The following is a 22,670-nucleotide window of genomic DNA, read 5'->3' on the forward strand; positions in this document are numbered from 1 at the left end:
GACAACCTGGGCTCTAGCGATCACAGGATGATCACATTTAGTATAAATAACAATATAACAAGGCAAGTGGGGAACATAAGAACCCTAAACTTCAGAAGGGCAAACTTTCCAAAATTGTACTCATTGATGGAAAGGGTAAACTGGGACCAAACCCTGGGATCCCTGACCACAGAGGAAAAATGGGAATGCTTTAGGAACATATTAGGCAAAGGCATCTTGCAGTGCATTCCTATGGGAAATAAATTTAGAAGAGACAAAGCCAAACCTGGCTGGCTAAACCGTAACGTTAAAAAACGTATTAGGGAAAAAAAAATGGCCTTCAAGAAATATAAATCAGAGGGCACTGTATTGGCTTTCGAGCTATACAAGGAGGCAAATAAGAAAAGTAAACACAAAATCAAAATGGCTAAAATCAACTTTGAGAGACAAATAGCGGAGGATAGTAAAAAAAACCCAAAGAAATTCTTTAAATATATCAACAGCAAAAAAACTAGGGCAGAGCATATTGCACACATAATTAGCGATGATGGGGGGATGGTTACAGAGGACACTGAAAAAGCAACCGTGCTGAATGCTTTTTTCTCGTCAGTCTTTACACAGGAAACGGAGGGGTACACTGACCATGACGGTATGGTTAGTAGTAATACACAGGATTTGCCACTATGGCTAACAGAGGGTGAAATCAGGGAAAGGCTGGATAAACTTAACACAAACAAATCACCAGGCCCGGATGGCGTACATCCGAGAGTACTCAAGGAACTCAGTAAGGTTATATCCAGACCACTGTTCCTGATCTTTGCTGACAGTATTAGGACAGGGGATGTACCAGGGGATTGGAAGAAAGCTAACGTGATTCCGATATTCAAAAAGGGCCAGAGGCATATCCCGGGAAATTATAGGCCTGTCAGTTTGACATCAATAGTATGTAAACTTCTGGAGGGGATGATAAGGGACTATATCGTAGAGTTTGCTAAAGACAACAACATCATCAGCAGTAATCAGCACGGGTTTACAAATGGGCGTTCTTGTCAAACCAATCTCTTAGCATTCTACGAGGAGGTGAGCTGTGAGCTAGATAGGGGCAGACCAGTGGATGTGGTGTACTTGGATTTCGCTAAGGCGTTTGATACAGTTCCCCACAAGCGCTTAATTTATAAAATAAGGTCTGCAGGTATCGAAAGCAGGGTTTGCTCTTGGATACGGAACTGGCTTAAAGGGCGTGTCCAAAGGGTGGTAATAAACAGCGCATACTCAGACTGGTCTGAGGTTGTAAGCGGGGTGCCCCAGGGCTCAGTCCTGGGACCAACCTTGTTCAATTTATTCATAAACAGCATTGAGGACGGGATCAGTAGTTCAATATCAGTTTTTGCAGATGACACAAAATTGGGCAGGGCAATAACTGCACAGCATGAAGCAGATATCCTACAGAATGACCTGGACAAAATTACAGAGTGGGCAAGGACATGGCAAATGAGGTTTAACGTGGAGAAGTGTAAGGTTTTGCACTTGGGGACTAAAAACATAAAAACACAATACACGTTAGGAGGGGAACCCTTGGGGGAATCAAAAATGGAGAAGGATCTGGGAGTCTTGGTTGATGATAGATTAGGCAACAGCATGCAATGTCAAGCGGCAGCTGCCAAAGCCAGCAGAATATTAGCATGCATAAAGAAAGGGATGTATTCCAGAGATAAGACTATAATCCTTCCACTTTATAAAACTCTGGTCCGACCGCATCTGGAGTATTCTGTCCAGTTCTGGTCGCCAGTCCTCAGGAGGGATATGTTGGAGCTGGAGAGAGTCCAGAGAAGGGCAACTAAACTAATTAGGGGATTGGAGGACCTTGACTATGAAGAGCGTCTACAATCGCTTGATTTATTCTCCCTGGAGAAGAGACGTCTGAGGGGGGACATGATAGCAATTTATAAATATCTTAATGGGGATCCCAGCTTAGAAAAAAAGCTGTTCAGTCGAAGGGATTCCATGAGGACTCAAGGGCATACAATGCGATTAGAGGAGAAGCGTTTTAATCACAGGCAACGTGGGGGGTTCTTTACTGTTAAGGCTACAAGATTGTGGAATTCTCTACCACAAGAGGTGGTTTCTGCGGGTAGTATGGTGGCTTTCAAAAGACTCTTAGACTTACATCTCAAGGATCAGAACATTCAGGGGTATGTGAGATGAGTACAGCCACACACACCTACACAGGTTGAACTGGATGGACTATTGTCTTTATTCAACCTCGCCTACTATGTAACTATGTAACTATGTAACTATGTAATTAACACAGCGCTAGCATATATGAATAAAATAATAAACTTCCTCATGTGACACAAAGTAATATAAACAATAACAATATATATATATATAAATGTCCAAAAAATTGTAGAATAAATTTTTTTTAAAAAAAAACTCTAAGAAAGTGTCTAAATATGTAATCGGTGATAAAGTGCTCCAGTGCAGATCAAACACACGTGCTTCAAGTGGTGGTGACCCCTCCAGGACCCCTACTCACCAGAAGATGTGGACCCTGTGAGGGTCTAATGAGCTTGTGGACACTTAAGCCCCATACACACGTACCAATTGTCGGCCGTAAATATTCGGCCGACGACCGATCGCCGATTGTAGGCTTGTTAGTATGATGCTTCCAACAGCGCATTTTCGGCCGAACAGAATCTGACGTGCAGGCATTAAGATTTTTGTTGGCCAACACCAGAACGACCGATTGTTCGCCAGTCAGTACAGATTTCGGCCGACAGACAGCAGATTAGCAAGACTGGGCATGCTCAGAAAAGAAAAAAGACAAGGAAAGTTAACTATCACATGACATCACTTCTCCAGTCAGCTGTTGTTGGCCGACAAAATTCGTGTGCAGTCTTTTGCAGTTTTCAACAGACACGACAGCCCTGGACAAAAGACGGCCGCTCGTTCGGCCGACGATCAGTACGTGTGTACGGGGCTATAGATGTAAAAGACACCAAGGCTTCTCCTCAGGAATCAGGGGCTGGATAGACCTTCCCAACCATGAGTAATCCTAAATTTCCTCCAGATTTCCTCCAGACAGCGTTGCCAAGAAAGAAAGGGGACCAGGGATAGTGAAGCCTGTTTTTTGGGGAGTTTTATTAAATTAAAGCCAAAAACATACTCACATAATAAAAGAATAAAGGAGCAAGGTAAATACAGTAAGAGCCGGGAGCGCTGCTGGCAGCGTGCGTTCCATGGCTGTTCGGTAAGTAAACTGGAAGTGACGATAGCTTGGGTGCTGTACCGGAATTAACGTGTTTCACCCTCCCAATAGGGCGTTTTCTCCCGGCTCTTACTGTATTTACCTCGCTCCTTTATTCTTTTATTATGTGAGTATGTTTTTGGCTTTAATTTATTAAAACTCCCCAATGGGCTTCACTATCCCTGGTCCCCTTTCTTTCTTGGCAACGCTGTCTGGAGGAAATCTAGAATTACTCATGGTTGGGAAGGTCCATCCAGCTCCTGATTCCTGAGGAGAAGCCTTGGTGTCTTTTACATCTAAGTGTCCACAAGCTCATTAGACCCTCACAGGGTCCACATGTTCTGGTGAGTAGGGGTCCTGGAGGGGTCACCACCACTTGAAGCACGTGTGTTTGATCTGCACTGGAGCACTTTATCACCGATTACATATTTGGACACTTTCTTAGAGTTTAAAAAAAAAAAATTAATTCTACAATTTTTGGACATTTATATATATATATATATATATATATATATATATATATATATATATATTGTTATTGTTTATATTACTTTGTGTCACATGAGGAAGTTTATTATTTTATTCATTTATGCTAGCGCTGTGTTAATTGATTACCTACATTCTATCTGAGTATTTACTTGGCGAACAGCAGCTGCAACATTGTTTATTGACACTCATTTTTTATTGACACTTATGTTTAGTTTTAGGGTTAAAGCGGGTTTAATCTTTGTTTTTTCACCTTCAAGAATGAGGCTGTAACATTTTTTAATAAGACAATTTTCATAGCCGTGATTTTTTAGGACTGTTACTGTGTTTGTATGTCTGTATACAACTATTATGCGACACGCAATTTTTATATGGAACAAATAAAATGTATATTTTTATATATTTTGGTTAGTGGTTGCCTTTATAATCCCACATACCAAGGGGGTAATTTTGTTTACCAAAACAAAGGGGGTTCAATGTGTTACAGTTTGTTTTTGTTAAAAAGAAATCAAATCCCGTTCTCTTCCAGCAGCTGCAGTGTGGGACCCATGCTTTCTGTGTGAAAGCAGTGGTCTCACTGCAGAGGTCCCACATGCCCTCTACTGAGTTAGACCTATAGCTCTTTAATCAGCAAAGCTCATGCTTCCTGCTTATTTAAAAGCACTGGCTGTGGCTGAGGAGAAGGCATGTCGGACCTTTGCATAGAGACCACTGCTTCTACAGAGAATTAAAACAGAGAACAAAGGACCGACTCTGTAGCATCCTGACAGGACACAGACTTTTCCACTCAGGTTGTGGCTGATTTTTAAAGAAAACAAGCTATAAGACTTTGCACACCTTTTGGTTTGATGCACATCTTTTGCTCTGGGATACACCTGTCCTGAATATAAGTGTTGATGTGGTTATTAAAATCTGAATATGCCAATGTCTATTATGGTGTGTTTTGTGGTGAACACTTAGGGTCCTTTCACACGGCGACGGAGACCGCTCTGCTCAGCGGGGGATCGATCCGCCGATCCCTGCTGAGCAGGCGGATGACAGCTCCGTCTCCGCTCTCTGTGCGTAGATGGAGCTGTCAGATTCCCGGTGTCCTCTATGGGAGATCAGATGAGAACGAACCGCCTGTCCGTTCTCATCCGATCCCATCCAATCCTATCCTCCAGACGGATGGAAAATAGGGTTTCCATCCGTCCGGATTTCACGAACAGGATCGGATCGGATTGCAGCGGGGTGTCAGCAGAGATGTCTCCGCTGACACCCGCTGCCCCATAGGGATGCATGGAGCATCTGATCCAGTCTGTCTGAAAAACTGACAGGCGGATCGGATCGGATCGCCCACGTTAAAGGGGCCTAAGGAACCTTGTTAGAAAAAATATATAGTACACAATAAAAGGGAAATTGTACATGATATAATCCTTGTACAATTGTGTTATGTTTCATTTTCCTTATTGAAAAGCCAAGATAACACACGGAAAACACAGATGGTTCCTCATGGTTTATACAAGTATACATACTTTTTACAATGAAACTCTGTGCAGAAGTAGATCTGGAAGTCATCTGAATTGTGGAGCACATACAGAAAACAGCACCTTTCTTCAAACTTTGAAATGCTGCAATAAAAAAAGAAAATAGACAATACGGTATTTACATGTGTTACTTTACAATACAAAATCCATTAGGCCCCGTTCACACACTGAATCCGACTCTGAAATTGTGCGTCTTCACTTGAAGGCGCATGATTTCAAAGCTGCAGGTCAGTGCGTCTTCAGGCGCAACTTGGTTGACATTTGTGCGACTTCTGCAGAGATGTCCATGCAAGTTGCACCTGAAATAGCAAAAAAATTGTGCAGGAACCTTTTTTTTTTTTTCTTAAAATCGGCGCTGCACCGCAAAGTCGGAGTCACACTGATTTGAACGTTTCCATAGACAATAGAGTGGGACTTGTCATGTGATTTGGACCTGTCGAATTGCATGACAGATTGCACCGCTGTGAACTGGGGGCTTATAAGGCAAATGCTCTTTTCACAACAAATAGAAAAGATGCTGTTCACTTAGCAAGGCCAGTGTTCAGTAAGCTTAGTAAGTAAGCTGAGCTCTGTTCGCTCCAATTAACTGATCAGCTACTATTTTCCTGACACATAACCGGGTTTTTAAAGAAAATACAGGTGCACCTTATTTCCTATCAATTACTTAGCAAAGTGAATATACACTTTTCAATGTAAACAATTAAGCTTTTTACTTGTGGATTGACTGTATTATTTTAGTAAATTAATCCAATATTTCGACAATGGGGGGAATTTAGAATTCCATTGGGCCCTACACTGAAAGTGTTGGTTCTTGCGGCTGATTCATGTACTTGTCACAGACAGGTACTTGAATTAATCAGAGCCTGCTACAGAAGTTCCTCAGGATGCTACCTCCCTCCTTGGCCACCGAGCCCATCATACTGAAAGGCGCATAGCCATAGAGTTTTGTAGTAGGGGTGAGCTGAACCTGATGGGGAACTGAGAGACTAGTTTTTTATCAAGTTTACCTGGCTGCTGATTGGCAACACATGGCAATGACTAAATCGACTCCAATAGTGGCTTTCAAATCCACCCGCTGCCATGCGCTGTCAATCAAAAGTTAAACAGACCTGATGGGGGACTAGTCTCTCAGTTCCCCATTAGGCTCCACCCTCACCACCATTGTCCACGCCCCCTTTGTTTACATTTAGCTTTTAGTCAGGGGAGCCTCTTATCAGGTTAAGGTTAGGTTAACAATGCTGCGATTGCAGACATTGCATGTGATTTGCACCGCATTCCTGTGCACATCACATGCGATGTCTGTGAAGTTCAAATTCAGCCATACAGTTTTGCATCGCATCTGATTTCATGCGATTCCACAGTTTGCACTGCGTTCTGCGAACCGATTCGGGAGTGTCATTAACTTTTTATTGACACCCGCAGCGGTTTGCATAGCGCAGTGTGAACATTCTAATTTTGATGCAGTGTGGGAAACACACAGGAATCACTGTGTTTCCCACACCGCATTAGTGTGAACCCAGCCTGTGTATAATATAAAAAAATATATATATCTTTTGGACCAGTTTCCCTTTCCATTTACCACCTGAAGAAAACAAGGTATAATTCACCTGTATAAACCAGGCGGTCTATTTATAAAAATCCACTGTGGAAATGTCTCATCGTTCGTGCAAAAATAACAAATAATAATAGTAATATTTGTAATATCAGTTTCTAATTTCCGCGTATTTGAAGGATTGAATGTTAGGGAATGTTGTAACATTCAATACCATTCAATCCTAAGAGAAAAGTAGCCATTAGAACATTTGAATACTGGAGTTAAAGAACATTCACTAACAGAGAAAACAGCCTAAAGCTGGCTATACACTAGTATGAGTATTTGTACGAATACAAAAATTATTAATACATTTGATGACAGGGCGAATGTCATTGGAAAGTACTTCAAAATTTTGTTTGCTTTTAACAGTTGATTTTGGAATGATTTTTTTTTAATTTTCTGAATGAAAACCACATATCATGTTAGAGATTTATTTGTTCCAGAAAAAATTTCCATTCTGCTTCTTTAAATCTGTTGTTGAAAATGATTGTTGACTTGACCCCACTAACTATTAGAAAATCAACGAGCATTCTTTCAACAAAATATTTTGAACATGGTTGGAGTGAAGGCCTCAACACTGTCTATATTCTATTGAGATTCCTGTGTCAATGGTAAAAACGAATGTATGTTTGGTGAGCAAAGCTCCAACAGCAGAGTAAAGTGAAACATTTAGCAGTGGCATTACTACCACTGCTAAATTTGACAGCTTCTTGCCATTACAATGACCCTACATTTGTGCAAGTGATGAGACATTCGCAAAGCCAATTTTATTTATAAATAGACCCCACCCCAAAGTAGATGTAATGACATGCACAGCTTTACTAATACATCGCAAAAGTTCAAAACTGCATTCAGGTAACAAGATTTCTTTTACCTTCCGTCATGAAGGGGTTAAAGGTACACTCACGCCAGAATGGAAAATTAAAGTGTTACTAAAGGCAACTTTCTCTTTAATTAAAATAGCAAACAATGCTTACCTGCTCTGTGTAATGGTTTTGCACAGAGCAGCCTTGAACCTCCTCTTCCTCATCTGTGCAGGCTGTGTGATTTTGGCTCCTTCTTATCTGTGCGGGCTGTGTGTGTCTATAGACACACGTAGCGTGGCTCAGCCCTGCCTTCTGCTCCCTCCTTACTGGCTCCATGTCCAGCGAAAAGAGAGAGATTAGAGCTGCTGTTCTTGGGCACAGCGCTAAATCAAGATTGGGCTCAGGTAAATAAATATCTGAGGGAGGGGGTTAATATTGGAAGGTTTTTTAACCTTAACGTAAAGAATGCATTAGTGTAAAAAAATAATGATGTTCATATAATGCTGCAAGGAACATCTTGTAGACTAGACTAGTCACACGTGGTCTATTACAACCAACTGACACGGTCTACTGCCCCAGTATGGGGATTTGAACCTATTCAGGCAAACATTTTTGGAATGTTCTAGGTAGAAATTATTGAAACAGACAATATTCAGACACCAAATGTAATGTGTGCTGTATATCAGGATGAGAAAAAATGTGGTGTCCGAAACACTTGCAAAGAGTTTACCTCTCTGTAACAACATAATCATCTATGGTACACAATAATTATTCCATGGTACGGCCAAACTGAAATAATAAATGGGAATATTGTTTATTTTTCAGGTTAGGCTTGAAAGTGTTTGCTCAGAACCGATGAAGATGTTGATTTAACAAAAAACATGCTAGTATATCAGATACTTCTACAGCTGCGACACCCACTGTATATACAAAACGGAAACACTTAGAAAGGATTGATCTAATCTAACTGGGACCTGGTAGCTAACCACAGACAAGCAGCTCATACACAGCTTAAATACATTTATGGGAACACTTCTATTTGCCAAGGGTTCGTAAAACTGTTCAGACAACCATGTGATTAATACACACCTTCCCAACAACGCAGCCAGGTTCTTACCCTCCATTTTAGTGGCAGAGCTTGGTCAAAAACACACCCCAAAAGTTCAGCAGCATAGTAATGAAGTCAATGCTCTGTTCTTCTCTTATTAGCATGTTCCTAATCAGTACTTATGCACTGAACGGCCCCAAGTGTTGCCTTTCCCTTTCCGTGTTCAAGTCTTGCTGTACAAGGTATCACAGGAGTACGATACCAAGGTAAATTCTTGTACTTGCGCTACTTGCCTTTAAGAAAAACTAGAATCTGCCCTGCCATGTATTTTTTTTTCTATGAAGCTACACTGCCATAAGGGCCTTCATGCTTTTTCTTGTGATGATTATGGGGGAGCTTTACCAAAACCCGAGCACTCAGAATCTGGTGCAGCTGTGCATGGTAGCCAATCAGCTTTTAACTTCAGCTTGTTGAATTAAGCTTTTACAATTAAACCTGGAAGCGGCAGCAGATTTTGCACTTTCCAGTTTTAGTAAGGCCCCTTTCACACGGACGCACTGCTCAACGGAGTCTGTTCTGCTCAGCGGGGAATCGATCCGCCGATCCCCGCTGAGCAGGTGGGTGACAGCTCCATTTCCACTCTGTGTGCAGAGATGGAGCTATGAGATCCCTGCTCTCCTCTATGGGACATCAGATGAAAATGGACTGCCTGTCTGTTCTCATCCGATCCCATCCGAACCTCCAGACGGATGGAAAATAGGGTTTCAATGCATCCGGATTTCACGGACAGGATCGGATAGCAGCAGGTGTCAGCCGAGATATCTCGGCTGACACCCACTGCCTTATAGGGATGCATGGAGCATCCGATCAGGTCCACCTGAAAAACTAAGGAGGATCAAATCGCCCGTGTGAAAGGGGCCTTAAGCTCTTCCTTTGTCTATTTCTTCAGTAATGATAAAGCAATAAGGAATGTTGTGAATGCTATTTGTTTTTATTATTATGACTTGCTGAAGATCACAATTAAAGCCTCATGCACACTGGGCATTTTTTCAGCTGCTTCTAGAGGCATCTGGCATTTTATTTTTCCCTGCCTTTAAATGCCCCTGCATGTTAGCCTATGTGTCCATGCTGACATAGGCTTGAGCCCACGTACACATTGGTCCGTTTTGACATGCGATTTGACATGTCAAATTAGAGCCAATTGCTGGCAATAGCACCGCCCTTATCGGTGCGAAGCCGACTTTGCATGATTGGTCCTTCTAACACTTTATTAAAGGAAACCAGTACAGAAAGAAATATCGGGAACTCTTTCAAAAATACTAGTAGCCTGCTAGCCTCTGACATCAACTTTTTATTTTGAAAGAATGCAACTGACAAATATGTTTTCAATCATAATTGTTACAGGATGACTCAGAAAGAGCTGAAGCCATTGACAAGCCTCTATACTTCCTCAGTATAGGTTTCCTTTCATTTAAAAATACATAAAAAGAGAAAAATAACATAATATTTACAACTTGCCTTACTCCTCTTATGGAGGATGCAGTGAAATTCCACTCATGAAATCCTTTCTGAAACATGCAGAAAAACAAACAGGTAAATTTGGTAAACCATCACAATATCCTAATATTTAATCAAGCAATTAAACAGCTTTTAAGCAAGTCCTAATACAGGATTAGGATACAAATTATCTACCATCATCGCCGCAATCAAAGCTCACCTATTTTCTTTCTTTTAAAATTTACTCAGTACTACAATCATCTTGGGCATTTGAAAATTATCTTAAATATCATTGTAATGAAAACAGAGATTCATTATTAGGATCGAAATAAAATGAATGTAATGTGAATATACAGAGTGCTGACATAGCGAATTTAATGTCAACGGAAATACATCTTTTCTGTATTCAGAAAACAGAATCCTAATCCATAGTTAAAATGTTGTGTTTTCAGGCAATGAGCAGTTGTATAGTGCAGTAATTACTTGCAGCCACAAATAATTATTATTTAAGTGTTCTCACTACAGCAAAGCCTGGTACACACTACTAGTTTTTTTCCTTCAACCCAGCAGTGCTGACATTAGTACAGCGATCTTCCCTGCTGTGTTATTATGTTCTTCAAAATTTAAAACAAATCTCCTGCGCTCGAGTGGTGTATGATGGGGGAATAAAATGTATATAGATGTTCAAGTGGACTTAAGTTGGTATTGCTTGTGGTCTTGCTGCCCCCTCAGGACTAAAGGTATCAGAAACACACTAAAAGACTACAAGAGAAGGGTGCACCAACCTCGTGCATTACCACTAAAAAGATTTATTAAAATATTAATTAGCACCTTTTGGCTCTGAGAAAGAGGGTTCGCCCTCGAAACGAGTCAACCTAGCCCTAGCAGACTCATGCAGATCACTGCATGCTATCCAGCACTGAGCAGTGCCTTGGCTACCTTGGAGATCTTGTGTTGATTATGTTTACATGCGTGACATCTACAATTGCTTTGTGAGTATAATATATACCTTTTAAAAATGTTAATACATCCTTTTAGTGGTAATGCACTAGGTCGGTGGGCCCTTTTCTTTTTGTTGTCTTTTAGTGTTGTTATGTTCTGACAGGGGGACGGCCCCCCTGCCAGAACACTCTGGTCAGCACTCTCAGCCATTGGCTGAGAGCGCGGATCAGGAGTCGATCAGTAGACCTTTTTTGGATCATGTCCTTCAACCAAACGGCTGGCTTCTGTCGAATCGGCTGCAGTACACACGGGCCGAATGTCGGCTGGTTCCTATTGAAATATTCATGCCAGTGTATACAAGGCTTAAATTTAAATCTGATTGGTGGCTTTGGGTTACTGCATTTTGTACACTAATGTTGTTGATCAGAATGAACATCAAGGTATTTTAATTGCAGATATACAAATGGCACTCTTAGTAGTAAAAACTCTCACTGCATAGAAGCTAGTTTGTATTGCATGGGGCTTTTATGTGCATAAAAAAAAAAACATATTTAAAAGAAAACAGCATGCACAGTTATAATACCCTATATTTATAAAAAGAATGGTAAACATCACCCATTAAATCAACGAAAACAGATCAAAATGTAAGTCAATGAAATGCACGTTAATGTCTAACTTAAACATTGCGTTGCAGTGCACATTACATTGCACATCAATGTACATCATTTATGCACATCAATTTAAATTAACATATGTCAGTGTCACATTAATGCTTTATTTTAAACAGGACATTTTAATGCTTTTTATACTTTCCCATTGATTTCAATGGGAAATACTTTAGGAAAAAAATGCAGGGACAAATTAGAATGGTTCCCAATCATGCAATCACTATGTCAGCTCTGACACATGCAAGCTAAAGGCTACTTAAAAAATAGTTAAAAAAAAAACTTTTTTATTTTTTAATATATTTTTTTACAGTTTTGAGCATTTGTCAGCCTTTAATAAAAAAATATAAAAAAAACCACATTATACAAATGTTATAAATTGAGTTGCAGTTCAGTGAGTAAAATAAGTATCTGATCAGCAAGCAAACCATGACTTAATACTTGGTGGAGAAACCCTTGTTGGCAAGCACAGAGGTAAGATGTTTCTTGTAGTTGGTGACCAGGTTTGCACACATCTTAGGAGGGATTTGGGTCCACTCTTCTTTACAGATCTTCTCTAAATCCATAAGGTTTCTTGGCTGTTGCTTGGCAACTCAAAGTTTCAGCTCCCTCCATCCATTTTCTATAGGATTAAGGTCTGGAGACTAGCTAGGCCACTCCATAACCTTAATGAGCTTCTTGAAACACTTCTTTGTTGCCTTGGCAGTATGTTTTTATACTGGAAGACCCATCCATGACCCATCTTCAGTGTCCTGACTGAGAGAAGAAGGTTCTAATTCAAGATTTTACAATACGTGGCTCTGTCCATTGGCCTCTCAATGCGGCAAAGTCAGCCTGTACCTTTAGCAGCGAAACAGCCCCAAAGCATAGCCCCAAGTCCCATGCTTGACTGTAGAAATGGTGTTCTTAGGGTCATTGCCAGCATTTTCTTCCTCCAAAAACGGCAAGTTGTTCATTGGCAAACCTCAGACGGGCCTGTAATATGTACCTCCTTGAGGAGGACGACCTTGCAGGTGCTGCAGGATTTAAACCTATGGCGGCGTATTGCGTTACCAATGGTTTGTTTGGTGACTGTGGTACCAATTGCCTTGAGATCATTCACAAGCTCCTCCCATGTAGTTCTGAGCTGATCCCTCACTTTTCTCATGATCATCCTTACGCCATGAGACAAAATCTTGCATGGAGCTCCAGACTGAGGGCGATTAATGATTATTTTTTATTTCTTCCATTTACGAATATTCACTCCAACAGTTGTCTCCTTCTCACCAAGCTTCTTGCTGATGGTCTTGTAGCCCAGGTGTCTTTTATACACATAATGAGTTGTCATTAGGAGTACCTTCTTAAATTGACAGGACTAATCTGTGTACCACATAAGCACAAACTGTAGCCAGTCCGTGGGAGCCAGATTTAGTGTTGGTTGGTAGGGGATCAAATACTTATTTGACTCACTGAACTGCAACTCAGTTTATAACATTTGTATTGCTTTTTTGGTTGATATTCTGTCTCTGTCATTTAAAATACACCTATGATAACAATTATAGACCCTTCATTTTTTTGTAAGTGGGCAAACTTACAAAATCCGCGGGCGATCAAATAATTATTTTTGCCACTGTGTATACCATAATTTGGGGATTCTCTAACTTTCCTACAGACTAAATAATATACAGTGGGTACGGAAAGTATTCAGACCCCCTTAAATTTTTCACTCTTTGTTATATTGCAGCCATTTGCTAAAATCATTTAAGTTCATTCTTCTTCCTCCATGAATGTACACATAGCACCCCATACTGACAGAAAAACACAGAATTGTTGACATTGTTGCAGATTTATTAAAAAAGAAAAACTGAAATATCACATGGTCCTAAGTATTCAGACCCTTTGCTGTGACACTCGTATATTTAACTCAGGTGCTTTCCATTTCTTCTGATCATCCTTGAGATGGTTCTACACCTTCATTTGAGTCCAGCTGTGTTTGATTATACTGATTGGACTTGATTAGGAAAGCCACACACCTGTCTATATAAGACCTTCCAGATCACAATGCATGTCAGAGCAAATGAGAATCATGAGGTCAAAGGAACTACCTGAAGAGCTCAGAGACAGAATTGTGGCAAGGCACAGATCTGGCCAAGGTTACAAAAAGATTTCTGCTGCACTTAAGGTTCCTAAGAGCACAGTGGCCTCCATAATCCTCAAATGGAAGACGTTTGGGACGACCAGAACCCTTCCTAGAGCTGGCCGTCCGGCCAAACTGAGCTATCGGGGGAGAAGAGCCTTGGTGAGAGAGGTAAAGAAGAACCCAAAGATCACTGTGGCTGAGCTCCAGAGATGCAGTCAGGAGATGGGAGAAAGTTGTAGAAAGTCAACCATCACTGCAGCCCTCCACCAGTCGGGGCTTTATGGCAGAGTGGCCCGACGGAAGCCTCTCCTCAGTGTAAGACACATGAAAGCCCGCATGGAGTTTGCTAAAAAACACCTGAAGGACTCCAAGATGGTGAGAAATAAGATTCTCTGGTCTGATGAGACCAAAATAGAACTTTTTGGCCTTAATTCTAAGCGGTATGTGTGGAGAAAACCAGGCACTGCTCATCACCTGTCCAATACAGTCCCAACAATGAAGCATGGTGGTGGTAGCATCATGCTGTGGGGGGTTTTTTCAGCTGCAGGGACAGGACGATTGGTTGCAATCGAGGGAAAGATGAATGCGGCCAAGTGCAGGGATATCCTGGACAAAAACCTTCTCCAGAGTGCTCTGGACCTCAGACTGGGCCAAAGGTTTACCTTCCAACAAGACAATGACCCTAAGCACACAGCTAAAATAACGAAGGAGTGGCTTCACAACAACTCCGTGACTGTTCTTGAATGGCCCAGCCAGAGCCCTGACTTAAACCCAATTGAGCATCTCTGGAGAGACCTAAAAATGGCTGTCCACCAACGTTTACCATCCAACCTGACAGAACTGGAGAGGATCTGCAAGGAGGAATGGCAGAGGATCCCCAAATCCAGGCGTGAAAGACTTGTTGCATCTTTCCCAAAAAGACTCCTGGCTGTATTAGATCAAAAGGGGGCTTCTACTAAATACTGAGCAAAGGGTCTGAATACTTAGGACCATGTGATATTTCAGTTTTTCTTTTTTAATAAATCTGCAACAATGTCAACAATTCTGTGTTTTTCTGTCAGTATGGGGTGCTATGTGTACATTCATGAGGAAGAAGAATGAACTTAAATGATTTTAGCAAATGGCTGCAATATAACAAAGAGTGAAAAATTTAAGGGGGTCTGAAAACTTTCCGTACCCACTGTACACTGATTTGAAGAAATGTAGCAGAATACATTTTGGCCCAAATTTATGAAGAAAGGTTATTTATTTGCAAAGAAAAAAAAAGAAAAATGTGTTGTCTTTCAAGATTTTCTGTCTTTTTGATTTATTTAGCAAAAAAATAAAAACCCCAGTGGTAATTAAATACCACTGAAAGAAATTTCTATTTGTGTAAAAAAATTGTCATATGTGTACAGTTTTGCTTTACTGCGCAATTGTCATTCAAAACATGACAGTGCTGAAAGCTGAAAATTTTCCTGGGCAGGAAGGGGGTGAAAGGGTCTGTTATTGAAGTGGTTATGGAAGGGACTATTCATACTGTAGCATTGTGGTAATGGGTGTTAAAACATAGTGAATGGCACCCTAATGCACTATACAGTAGTGGACAACATATCTGCACTGCCACACATACCGTGTTTTGCTGCTCTGTGTTGAAAAATTAAGCATTATGTGCTTTTTTGGATGAGTTAACAACCCATTTAAAATTAATTGACTGCCTTTACACAAGTCACGTTAAAGCACGATAAGTGTGGAAAGAGAAAAATGAGAAGGGATCCCTAGGAATTGTGAACTATTAGTACAATACCAGAATCCCTAAGCAGTAATGCTCACTAATCTAAGACTGTGGCTTTAATGTCCCTTAATTTAACTGAGCCATTTTAAATACACTTGTTAATCAGAGTATAGCATCAAGGCAATTAAACTCCTGGGATATTGATCTGGTTAGTTAAGTAGCAGAGGGGGTTGGTAATCAGTTTCAGCTGCTTTGGTGTTAAAGCGGAGTTCCGGGCACAGATCTCATTTTTTGATGAACATACCCCCGGGACAGTCAGGGCTAGCACATTCCACAATGGCTAGCCTCTGATCTGTCCTGGTTCGCACTTACCTGCAAGAAGAAATACTTACTTTGAAAATTTCTTCCACAGCGTTTCCATCTCTCTTGTGGGCAGCTGAAGCCGGCGCGGTCCTCTTCGGTGTCTTCTTCCGCATCTTCTTCTCCCAGAATGCGCCGCACCGGCCCCTCTCATCACTTCCGGTGCGGCGCCGCATTCCTAAACAGCTTCTGGGCATGCCCAGAAGCTGTTTAGCAGGGGAATGCGGCGTCGCCCGGAAGTGACGTGCGGGGCCGGTGCCGTCGCATTGATTCCTGGGAGCGATGACGTTCAGCTCCCAGGAATCATCGCGAGGCAGGAAGTGACGGGGTGAGCCGCGGCGCTGGAGGAGGACTCACCCTGAGGTGAGTATTTACGATCTTCGATTACAAGGTGAGTGTACAAAAAAAAAAAAAATAACTATCCAATTCCTTTTCAGGTTATGTGTAGCTAGCGGAGGGGCACAAAAAAAAAATACCGATTTTGTGCCCGGAACTCCGCTTTAATTAAATTAATAGGTGCACTTGATGAGCAACAATGAGGCGACCTCCAAAACAGGAATGGTTTTACAAGTGGAGGCCACTAACATTTTTTCCCTACTCATCTTTTCCGACTGTTTTTCATTAGTTTTGCATTTGGCTAGGTTCAGTGTCACTGCAATACCTGGACCCTATAGACGTTGCACAGGCAGTCCAACTGCTCCAGGGTGGCACATCAATACGTGCCATTGCCAGAAGGTTTGCTGTGTCTCCCAGCACAGTCTCAAGAGCATGAAGGGATTCAAGGAGACCAGCAGTTACTCTAGGAGAGCTGGACAGGGCTTTAGAAGGTCCTTAACCCATCAGCAGGACAATTATCTGCTCCTTTGTGCAAGGAGGAACAGGATGAGCACTGCCAGAGTCCTACAAAATTACCTCCAGCCCGCCACTGGTGTGAATGTCTCTGACCAAACAATCAGAAACAGACTTCCTGAGGGCCCGATGTCCTCTAGTGTGCCCTGTGCTCACTGCCCAGCACCACCAACACCATAGAGCTCAATTGGCATTTGCCATTGAACACCAGAATTGTCAGGTCCTCCACTGGCACCCTTTTCTTTTCACAGATGCGAGCAGGTTCACCCAGAGCACACGTGAAGATGTGAAAGGGTCTGGAGAAGCCATGGAGAACATTATGGTGCCTATAACATCGTTCAGCATACCCATTTGGTGGTGGGTCAGTGATGGTCTGGGAAGGCATTTCCATGGAGAATTGCACAGACTTGTACAGGCAAGACAATGGCACCCCGACTGCCATTAGGTATCAGGATGAAATCCTTGGCCTTATTGTCAGACCCTACGCTGGTGCAGTGGGTCCTGGGTTCCTCCTGGTGAACGACAATGCCTGGCCTTATGTGGCGAAAGTATGCAGCCAGTTCCACGTGTGTCTGATCTAAATCCAATAGAACACCTCTGGGACAATATGTTTCAGTTCATCCAACACCTCTGTAGGCTGATAATTTTCATTTCCATCAAACGATGTGGCATCCTTTCGTTCCTAACACATTACCCAGTCTATATCAGAATAGATATCCAGCATGAATGATTTCCCTATTGAGATCTGATGTGTTTTCAAAGTGTTCCTTTAATTTTTTGAGCAGTGTAGAATCTACAGGTTTCTTATACATTATCCTAATTCAGGGCTCAAAATTTCAAGTCATGAGCTACTAGCCAGGCCTTAAGAGTTACTTGCCACTTGTTGCCCCACCCAAACCCTACCCTGCTCCGCCCCTGAATACGCCCTCATAAAATATCTCATAAAATTACACTGTTAAATGTTTTATTCAGAATTAAGTTACAAAAAAATATTATTAACAACAACAACTTTAACAATATCAATGTAAACATAAAAGCAAAAAAGTGCTTTCCCTGAGTATAGGTGTGGCATTTGGGCAAATAAAGCAGGGCTTCCCTTCATGCCAAACAATATGGCATAACGATATGAAGCCAATTTCAGACAGAGATTTTCTATGGCGTGCGTTGTACAGAAGAATCAAGCCCTGTGTAAAGTCCCCTTTCTGATGAAAAATACCACTTATCAATAGCTGTGTTTGGATTGTAATCCGTGAGTGGTGGTCCATTAACCGCAATCATCAAAAGGTCATCCAAAGTCTCTAATTCCAATGATGAATGATACACAGTCTTTATTTTGTTTTGGTAGCTAAAGCCACGTTCACATGATGCTGTTGTTGGGGGCAATACAGCACAGAGGTTGACCAGAGGGAGGATTGTAGGGAATCTCTCTTTCTGCTGGTTCATTCTTTTCAAAGTCTCATTGAAAGAAAGTCCACTTTGAATGGAGAGTTTCATGTCAGCCCACTCTGCTTCTAAAAGTGCAACATTGTCCTCAAACTCATGCAAAACATGCTTTGCAATTCTGTGCAACTCAGTCAATCCAAAGTTGAGGATGTGTGCTTTGTCTGGCCAGGACAGGCTGTCAAATATATTAAAAGATTGCACAATATCTGCGGAAACTGAAGAAAGCCTCAAAATTAAATATCTTTCAGCTTTAGCTGTTTAGCTGTTTGGCGTATAGACTGAAATTCTCTTTCTCCGGCTTCAAGGTTGGTCAGCTGTAGTCCATGAAGTGTTCCATCACCTGTAAACTTATCTAGGAATTCAAGTTCGTTTTTACCTCTCCCTTTACAAAGATCCTGGAGAATTTTAACGGCATGTTCCAGTTTGGTTTTTATGTGACATATCAAGTTCCTTGTTTTGAAGTCCTTCTGACAATGGTTTCAGCTTGCCATAAAAATCCAGTAGGAAATACAAAAGTTTCACAAACTTCACCTGTTTTAGATCTTTCAGGATACCTTTAACCTTAGCAGAATCAATTGATCTTTCAGTTGATATCTGCTCAAAATGCCTCACCACTGTTTTCCAGTTTTGAAGAAAAGCACGCAAAGCATCAACTTTGCTGCATAACCAACGCACCGTGTGTATATCTTTTAGTTTCAAGATTTCCTCACTTAAAGATTTAGCAATTTCTTTTAGTTGGCAGAGCCATGATAATATTTAAAAACACGCCGCACCACATCATCAAATATTTGTAGGTATGGCACTTCCTTGCAAACATCCAAGATAGCAAGCTGCAAGCAATGAGCCACACAATGGATACTGATCATCTGTGGGCAGATGTCTTTCATCTGGACTGCCAAACCAGACTTGTGGCCAAGCATGATTGCAGCCCCATCCGTTTCCAAACCTGCAACCCAAGAAGTGCCTTTGTAATTAAGATGTAGACTATCCAAAAAGGCAGTCAATCCTTTGAAGTAACCTTGAGCTGTAGCTCTTTCAAGAGCAAAAGTACCCAAAAAAATCTTCTTTTATTTCTCCTTCTGAAATATAACAGACATAAATGTTTGCATGTTCAGTGGAGGTTCAAACAGTAGATCCATCATTTATGATACCAATAAAAGCTGACTTTTTAATTTCCAAAATACTTTCTCTGATTGTTTTTGCAATGAAATGAATGAATTGTTTGCACTGCACATCATTTCCATACTTCTGCAGAACTGGCACATCAAGTTTAGCAGCTAACATTAATAAATCAGGAAAATCTCGAAATGGCTTTTCATTTTTAGCTACATAATAAGCGATATTAAACACGTACGTCATGTGCTGAAACATTGCTGCGTCCATTCTTCTGACACATACAGCTAATGGTCTCTCCTCAGGGTTGTCTTTAGCCTTTACTTTATCAACATTCTCCTTGTGCTTATTACTTTTCTCGTTCCATACAAAGGTTTCCCTTTTAAATGGAGCCTTTATCTCGTCTTTCCATTTTGCAATGTAGAGCGCACACAGCATGCCCTCTTTCATTGCAGAGTGCCCACAGCGTGCCCCCTTTCATTGCAGAGCGCCCACAGCGTGCCCCTTCATTGCAGAGCGCCCACAGCGTGCCCCCTTTCATTGCAGAACGCCCACAGCGTGACCCTTTCATTGCAGAGCACCCACAGCGTGCCCCCTTTCATTGCAGAGCGCCCACAGCGTGCCCCCTTTCATTGCAGAGCGCCCACAGCATGCCCCCTTACAATGCAGAGTGCCCACAGCATGCCCCCTTACAATGTAGAGCATCCACAGCATGCCCTCTTTCATTGCAGAGCACCCACAGCGTGCCCCCTTTCATTGCAGAGCGCCCACAGCGTGCCCCTTCATTGCAGAGCGCCCACAGCGTGCCCCCTTTCATTGCAGAACGCCCACAGCGTGACCCTTTCATTGCAAAGCACCCACAGCGTGCCCCCTTTCATTGCAGAGCGCCCACAGCCTGCCCCCTTTCATTGCAGAACGCCCACAGCGTGACCCTTTCATTGCAGAGCACCCACAGCGTGCCCCCTTTCATTGCAGAGCGCCCACAGCATGCCCCCTTACAATGCAGAGCCCACAGGGTGCAGAGAAACCAGCGTGCACTTACCTGCAGTGGGCGGCTTCTCATCAATCCTGCGTGTGCTCCGTGTCTCCCGAGTCCTCCTCCTTGGCCAGTTGCAATTGTTCGGCCAATCAGGAAACGGTCTTGCACCCGCCTCCTGATTGGCCAGTAGGAGGATCTGGAGGAGGATCCCTGTGACAATAGCGAATATTCATTCGCTATTGTCACACAATGGGTGGGCTCAGAGCACAGTGCTCTGCACCCCGGGTCCACCCTTTTCTGAAGAAAAATGTAATCGCAGGCTGCTGTGAACGACGGCGGCAGCGGCGGCGGTGGCAAGCACAGGCACTACTACTCGCCATCCTCTTAATTCCACTCGCAAAATGCGAGCAGGCGAGTGGAATTTTTGAGGGCTGTCCTAATTTATAAGGCCAGGTTCAAAATAGTGAGCTGTGGTTTAACTGTAGCGTGGGTGTATCCATAGTTTTTGGTGTATTTTACCTGTGGTTTTGTCGGCTGTCTCATAGACTTCTATTAGGTTCCTCATCTTTGCTGTATTTTCTGAAAGTGCACCAAAAGTCCTGCATGATGTATATTTGGTGTGTTTTCAAAAAACATGGAAAAAATGCAAAACCTAAAAGAAGTCTATGGGATTGTGGCTAAAACCATGGGTAAAATGAACAAAACCGCCAAACTGCAACGCACGAGTGTAAACCCGGCCCTATGCTTTGTGGTAACAAAATATATGTATTTATTTTTTCTTTATCTAATTTTTAATGTTTTCATATAAATATTTGATATTCACAATTAAAGCTAGTACATGGAGTTCTAAGTTAAAATGGACCTCTCTTCATTGATAGAATACAAAGCTGTCTATGAATAGCTGAGCCCTGTTAAACAGGAAGGTCTCTTCTCACACCCAGAACACAGTGCTGTATACTGTATATAGCCTCAGCTACATACAGTTGATACAGCACATCTAGCAGCCGCACATGTTAGTGAGGGATATCATTTTTTTGGGCAGCTTAGCTTGAAAAAAAACAATTAAAACTGAAACTAAGGTTGGAGATTATTTTTAACTGCATTCTATGTCCTAAAAGAAATCAACAACCAACAGAACCCACTGCAAGTATAAACATGGTATACTGTTTTGCAAATGCAGCTTTCTGTTACTCATAAAAATTACCTTATCATCAGGGAGGACATGCCAAATAGACACAGTTTTTTCATCCGCTTCACTGTTGATTGTTAGATATGATGGTTGGTAGATCTTTGTAGGTTCCAGGATCAAGACCTGTAGGGCATAAAATGTTTGTGTTAGAAACAATGCATGACAATGCTAACTGTGCAAAACTACGAATACCTGCAATATTATTTAAATAAATTAAACATTTTCAATATATATTTTGCAATTTTATCTATGTTTGAGCGAGCATTATAAACAAATTAGAGTGCAATAACAGAAAGTTAGCTTGTGGTGGAATATATATATATAAGGTGAAACCATGGGGCTAATGTAGTAAAGGAATGAGAATTTTCATTTAGTGAATGTTTACTGAGCTTCGTGACTAATGAGTGGAGCTGCATTAATCATATTGAAGCAAAATAATACATAAGACTTTGGCTTGCACATGACTGGATGACTGTAGTGAACATAATTTTGTCATATTCAGCAAGTTTAGTATGTGTTCACATTAAAAAAAGAAAATACTCCACTCCTTTGGAAACCATGTGGTTTCAAATTTAGATTTACCTCTCAAGGAAATAGCTTGCAATGTTTCTCTTCAAAGCACAGCTTCATCTTCTAGGTTTCAAAGTAGTCTGAGGATTTTAGGGTCCATGCACACTGGCTTAAAAAAAATGCTGCTTCTAGGAGTTTAGTGTTTTGCCTGTAGAAGCAGCTCAATGTTATTCTATGTGTTCATGCACATTAGGACATTTAGAGGCATATTTTAGGCTCAGCGTTTAGAGGCAGAAATAAACCTTCTGGTTTGCATTTTTGAGAGCAGTTTTCTGGCAGAAAAAAAATGCTAAACGCTCCGAAACGCCTGTTTCTGCCAAAAGAACTGACATTTTTTTAAGCCCGTGTGCATGGACCCTCACAATAGACTTCAATAAAAGTTGCATCAGACACCACTCGAACACAACTAAACAACAAGGCAGGGCAAGCTTGACCTTTCAGATGTAATTTAGTTCACATTCAAAATCTGGTTTCCACAAACCCTACAGTTTTTCCATTAGTATAGAAAATTATTTGAAAGGCAGTACAAGTCAGTCCACGGTCA

The 22,670-nt window shown here is 41.6% G+C and overlaps 1 protein-coding gene across 2 annotated transcripts in view; it reads right to left on the reverse strand.

The window, feature by feature from the left end:
* The window catches only part of MAP3K5 (mitogen-activated protein kinase kinase kinase 5), a 286,689-nt gene that overhangs the window by 100,489 nt on the left and 163,530 nt on the right, over positions 1–22,670 (reverse strand). For both annotated transcript variants that reach the window (XM_082249712.1, XM_082249711.1), the window contains 3 exons: positions 21,572–21,679; positions 10,205–10,254; positions 5,227–5,322 (listed from right to left, as the gene is read on the reverse strand). In XM_082249712.1, coding sequence (XP_082105838.1) covers positions 5,227–5,322; positions 10,205–10,254; positions 21,572–21,679 — 254 coding nt within the window. The remainder of the gene's footprint in view (positions 1–5,226; positions 5,323–10,204; positions 10,255–21,571; positions 21,680–22,670) is intronic.

The sequence above is a fragment of the Pelophylax lessonae genome (genome assembly GCF_965119305.1).
Source record: "Pelophylax lessonae genome assembly, chromosome: 3".
NCBI classification, from domain to species: domain Eukaryota; kingdom Metazoa; phylum Chordata; class Amphibia; order Anura; family Ranidae; genus Pelophylax; species Pelophylax lessonae.